Raw genomic sequence first — 6,407 nt, forward strand, 5'->3', positions numbered from 1 at the left:
GCGTGAAATAGCATTCTGCTGTATTTCGTTTGGTGAGTGGGGGAGCCGGAGGACCATATCCTTTTCCTTACTTTACCTAGTCCTTTCCTTTATTTCTCTCATCAATCCTTTCCTAATCCCTTCCCAATTAAAGTCGGCAATCCATTTGTAGAGGCAAAAGGTCTGCAATTAACCTTACGCCTCTTCAAATGTTCATGGGCGGTGGTAGCGCTTACCATCAAGCGACCCGCCGGCTCCATTGGCGACTGACACATAAAAAAAAAAATACTCTCACATTTCTAACTAACTAGCTTTTCACGTACGTCTTCGCCAGCGTTGTCAAAGAAAAACTCGCGTAGTGAAATTTCCGGCATAAAAACTCTATGTCATATCTCGAGTCATACATTATCTCCGTAAAAGAATTCATCGTCATCGCTATAAAGAAGCATACAGAGTTAGTTTCACATTTAAATTGAATTAGTATGAGTAGTAGAGGATTTCATTTACAGGTGGAAGGAATAGAGTTAGAAGAGGATATGAGAATCGTGCAAGTGCCAGAGACAGCAGACTCTCTGGAAGATGATGACGTGTTTATTCTGGAAACACCGGAAGTTGTCTATGTTTGGAATGGGAAGGTATTTGCAATCAGTAACTTTTACCAGTAATTTTTTGAATACATCATCATTGGTTCTAAGATTATCGTCAAATTGTTTTTATATTTTTTTTTTAAATAGCGCCGACATATAACGGATATTAAAATTTTAATAAACAAACCATTAAGAAATTGTTACTACCAAGTGGACCTGTAGATATAGAAATAAATTATTATTAAAATTATCATAGACATAAAACTCTTTTTCTGATGTAGGAGTCAAACGACAAGGAACAAAATGCAGCGTTAGATTTCACGAAAACGGTTGTTGGTGATGAAAGAGAGGTGATGGCCGTACCCCAGGGTGAAGAGACGGACGAATTCTGGGCGGCTTTGGGTATGTTGCAAAGAAAAACATATTTTTTATTATATTACTATTATGCATATTAAAAAGCACTAAATCCTTCCTACTTCCTACTAATTCTTTCTACTAATTCTACTATCTACACTCTACTTCTACTAATCTACTAATATTATAAATGCGAAAGTTTGTAAGCATGTTTGTGTGTTTGTTGCTCTTTCACGCAAAAACTACTGAACCGATTGCAATGATATTTGGTACGTAGACATCTGGACAACAAGAGTAACATATAGGCAACTTTTTGTCCCGATATTCCTACGGGATACGGACTTACGCGGGTAGAACCGCGGGGCGCAGCTAGTAAACTATAAAATAGCATGTAGGTACTTCATCCTTGCATTTAAGCATATGTAAATTTGATTATGTCATTAACAGATATGTAGATACTGGCCATGGCTCGCGGCTTCGTTCGCGTGATTATAGAAAATGAACTATTTTAGTAGAAATTATGTCATCTATGCTATTATCCTACGTAGCACATTTTAATACAGCGCCATCTATCGGAAATTACAAATTTCGGAGTGTTCAAATGCGCATCACAGTGGATCTTCCTATGTTACGTAGTATTTAGTTCTTAATCTGTGTTCCCATGGGAGGGTGATGGAAGGGAAATTCCTCGCGATGCAAACTAACCCATGTCGCTTTCTAGCCTCGCCAATTAATTACATATCGTAAAGTTGGAGCGAATTTGCGACGTGAAAGAAGGTCAAAAAAACAATCACACTTTCGCATTTGCATAATTGTCGTGATATAATTACGACAGGCGGTGCACCAGCCGCAGAAGGCAGGTCGGGCTGGCAACTCACGCTCAACCGGCGCGTGACGACGCCGGTCACACTGACAGCTGTCAACGTCACTATTGGCGGGAAAGTGAAGTTCGAAGAGTTGCCGCCGGATTTCACGCAAAATGTAAGCAAATCTTGTGGTTATATTTAATTACTAGCTGTGTCCCGCGTTTTACCTACATAGTAGTTTACCTTCCTCAATAAGTGGGCTATCTAACACTAAAATAATTTTTCAAATCGGACCAGTAGTTCTTGAGATTAGCGCGTTCAAACAAACAAACTCTTCACCTTTATAATATTAGTATAGATATTATCAAGTGATAACAAACAAACACATATTGTGTTTGTTTGTTTAATTTATAATATTAGTAAGGATTTTTTTTTTCAATCTGTACATATAATAAAACAGTCAAAAACCTGTTTCTATACATTGTATATACTACATAGTATAAAACAAAGTCGCTTTCTCTGTCCCTATGTCTCTATGTACGCTTAAATCTTTAAAATTACGTAACGGATTGTAATGGCGCTTATTAATAGATAGAGTGATTTAAGGTTTATATGTATAATAACATCTGTAAAACTACTCCGAATTACGCATGCGAAGCCGCGGGCAAAACCTAGTTGAGTATATGTATAAAAAACAATAATAAATGAAGGGGAATTTTACAATATTTTACATCCCACATAGTTTACAGAACAATCTATGGGACAAAATAAAAAATTGTGTCTATTTTCGCAGGATCTCTCAGATGACAGTGTTTACATACTTGATGGAGGGGAGGAACTCTACTTCTGGAAGGGAACCAACACTCCGGAAAGGGTTAAGGCTGCTAAGGATAAAATTATTGAGGTATTTATTGTAATCGACATTTAAATTTTTAGCTGGCAGCATTTACACGAATGCAATTTGATAGTTTTTGAATCTAGCAATGATCATGTAAAATATTTTCTTTTTGCAATTCTATTTGTCGATTCTCGCGCGAGAAATTTTCAACGTTTGCTTAACTCGGCAACAAGTCGATTTTTTTTTATGTCACAGCGGGCAACTGAGCTAGTGGTTCGCCTGATGGTAAGCGATCACCACCGCCCATGAACATTCGCAAAGGTTGGGCCTCTGCGAATGCGCTGCCCGCTTTTAGTGGGTAAGGGAAAAGGAACGGATACAACTGTGTTGCTCAATCAATCTGAGAAACATCAACTACAGGGCTTCAGCAAATCTTCTTCTTTTAATTAATGGCTCCACCCAGTAAATAGGGACTCCGCCAATGTCCAGTATATAAGGGAGAGACGGGACTCAAATTTCCGACAGATAGACTAATACAGTTGTGACATTTAACATTTTGGTATCGGTGGAAACTAGCAAATCAAGGATGTGACGATTTTGAATCGACTTCAAAAAAGGAGGTTGTCAATATGACTGTGTATTAACAAGAAACTAAACCGCCTTTAAATTGTCAGGACTTGACCGATTTAAACACATTTAAATTGACACATTTAAATAAAATAAAGGATAATCAATATCGTTTCACCCAGTCGAAAGGTCTAACGTATCAAGTCTGAAAAAAAATTATTGAATCTTTATTTATGTCATCGTCGGCAATGGAGCTGGTGGGTCACCTGATGGTAAGCGCTACCACCGCCCGTGGACATTTGGAGAGGCGTTAGGTCGTTTGCAGACCGAGCGCCTCTACAAATGGATTGCCGACTTTAATTGGGAAGGGATTAGGAAAGGATTGAAGGAAAGGATTGGCAAGGGTAAGGAAAAGAATGGTCCTTCTTCTTAAAGTCTATTGAAGATAGTAAAAAGTAGTTAAATAAAGGTTAATAATTTGAACAAAACAGGAATACATTGAGGACGATGGCCTCGACCGTACAGTTGACACGGCCATAGTTGTGTCGGTAAAACAGGGCAAGGAGCCGGCTAACTTCAAAAAGCTTTTCAGTGAATGGGACGATGACATGTGGGATGTAAGTATTTTTTTTTTTTTAATTATACATGCGTAGTTGTCTATGTAATGAAAGGGAAATCTATACACTGATAGTGTTAATGAAAACATAGAAAATAATTGATTTTATATATATAGGAATGACCTATTAAAATCCTCATTATTATCATTCGAAATTTGATTAAAAATTAAAAAATACGGTATGGTATCTTTAGTATTAAAATTCAAAATATAATAAAAATTTAAAAATTTTAAAAATTTTATTACTCTTGACTACAAATCGTATGAGAATCCCTTTAATTAGGTTAAATTATTTTTTAGGCTCCCTTAGCCGGTATTGTATTTGTTTATACACTTCGTAATAATTAAAAAATCTTTTTTACAGAATCAAACGTCGTACGAGGATTTGAAAAATGAAACTAAAGCTGGCAACACAAAAGATTAAATGAAATGTCAGGCTTATACAATTATTAAAAAAAAATTAATCAATACAATTATTTAAAAAAAAATTTGCTTAAAATTTTTATACTCTATAAAACTGCTATATACGCGAAATAAAATATAAACTGTATAATTTCTTATTGAGTAATTTTCCTACCTATTAAACCCAATATACATAGTTCTAGTATAGTATTATGTTATCTGTGGTATTACTAACGCTCTTTTCGTACGAGCACGCTTCGGCACGAATTGGGCCAGCTCGCACCGGGGAAGTACCACACACCCACTGAAGACCATCGTGAATTAGTAGCAGCTTATGTGTTTCGTACGGTGATGGGGGAGCCGGAAGCCAATATCCTTTTCCTTACCCTTCCCAGTCCTTTTCAGAGAGTCGGCAATCCATTTGTAGAGATTGTAGGGTTGCAATGGTCCTTTCTCTGGTCTCACCATTACACTTAAAAAAATATAAGCATCCACGTTGGGTTTTTTTATAATATAACTAGCTTTCCGCACGCGGCTTTTCTTAGACTACAACTTAAATCCCCCGGTAACGTACGGATAGACACTTCCGAAGATAACTTTTATCAAATAAATATAAGTTGAGCCTAATATTCCTCTATTCCATGTACCATTATATAAACAGTTAGACAATCGGACAAACAGAAAAAAAAACTACTACCAAGCATTATTTTATTGGTTATGAAACGTCCCCATTACATAGCAATTACTCTTTTAATATTTAATGCTTAAAAATGATAAGACAAAATGCTATATTACAATAAAAATGCGTTATTTCCATTTATAGATTTAATATTACCAATGTACAAGAGGTTAGTTATGATTACGTCACATTTATCTTAGTTACTTAACAATTACTATTTACAATATGCAATTCTTATACTTAACTAAGAGGAGGAATTATCAATTAATCTAATTTGATAATCCATTAATTAAAGAAAGCTCTCAAACAGTTATATATTATTATAAATTTACATTTATATTGGACACAACTTCAGTGAACTCTTATTTGTTAAACAAAATACTATAAAATAATCCCTTTTAATTGAGAATCATAGTCTTAGTCCTAGTCCTAGTAATATTATAAATGCGAAAGTTTGTAATGATGTGTGTGTGTTTGTAGCTCTTTCACGCAAAAAATACTGAACGGATTGCAATGAAATATGGTACGTAGACAGCTGGACAACTGTAATAACACGTAGGTAACTTTTTATCCCGATATTCCTATGGGATTCGGAAATACGCGGGTGAAACCGCGGGACGCAGAAGTTATTTTCATAAATACAAGACTACCGCAGTCGTAGGCGAGCAATCAGGCGACAGATACAGTCGATTGTTCTCGATTCCCAGTAGTTAGTAAATATAAACTCATATTTTGAAAATAGCCGATAATTTACATAAACTTAGGTAACATAGGTTAACTTAGGTATAGTGCCTATATATATTAAAAAATAAAAAAATAATTCGATGTAAATTTATATTTCAAATTTACAAATTTGTTGAGACTTACTGTAACTATTACTTGATAACATATATTAAATCTAATACAAGCTAGTGTTTAATCTGTATCAACTTACAAAATATATAAAATGGTTATTTGTGCGACACCTAACACTATAATATAGACAAAAATTTACATTATACATATCCTTAATAAAATAAATTATTTACACTTAACTAACGCTCAAATACAATTCCTGACTTCAAGTCCTTATTTTAAAAATAGAACCAAAGAAAAAAAAAATAAGGCAACACAGTCATCTAAGAATTGTCGTTATTTCCGTAAAGCAATGTCAAATTTGACAGCCCATGAGTTTATTACCGGCAAATTGAAATTAAATTAGAAAAAAAAGACGTAAGCTTTTCTTAAATATTTACAATGAATTTTGAACTCTATCCGCTGTACTTTTGACATGATCGTCATTTTAGTTCTAAATTATGTTAAAATCTTAAAAGATTGCCCAGGAGAATGCTTAAATTTAGAACAGTTTATTACTAGATTCATATTTGTACAAAATAGTACCCTGAACTAACTGAAAGCAGGCAAATGTTTAATAGTGAGTTTCAGAATATCGGTATTCTATTTTACTTATAAATCATTTAAAAAGACCTATAAGAAACGTGTTAAATAGTCTATTAATGACTCTATCAGCAAGTTATGATACTAGCACTTAGTGTTTCGCTTTTTTCAATATGTACTTACAACATCTCGAATAATGAAT

General features: G+C 34.5%; 1 protein-coding gene across 1 annotated transcript in view; it reads left to right on the forward strand.

The window, feature by feature from the left end:
• Positions 1–4,217, forward strand: part of LOC119839212 (gelsolin, cytoplasmic-like) — a 19,243-nt gene extending 15,026 nt beyond the window's left edge. Inside the window, exons 14-19 of the mRNA XM_038365431.1 lie at positions 489–614; positions 848–968; positions 1,756–1,901; positions 2,520–2,630; positions 3,623–3,748; positions 4,112–4,217. Coding sequence (XP_038221359.1) covers positions 489–614; positions 848–968; positions 1,756–1,901; positions 2,520–2,630; positions 3,623–3,748; positions 4,112–4,171 — 690 coding nt within the window. The 3' untranslated portion in view covers positions 4,172–4,217. The remainder of the gene's footprint in view (positions 1–488; positions 615–847; positions 969–1,755; positions 1,902–2,519; positions 2,631–3,622; positions 3,749–4,111) is intronic.
• Positions 4,218–6,407: the final 2,190 nt, after the last annotated feature.

Source organism: Zerene cesonia, unplaced genomic scaffold, assembly GCF_012273895.1.
Source record: "Zerene cesonia ecotype Mississippi unplaced genomic scaffold, Zerene_cesonia_1.1 Zces_u010, whole genome shotgun sequence".
In the NCBI taxonomy this organism is placed as follows: Eukaryota; Metazoa; Arthropoda; class Insecta; order Lepidoptera; family Pieridae; genus Zerene; species Zerene cesonia.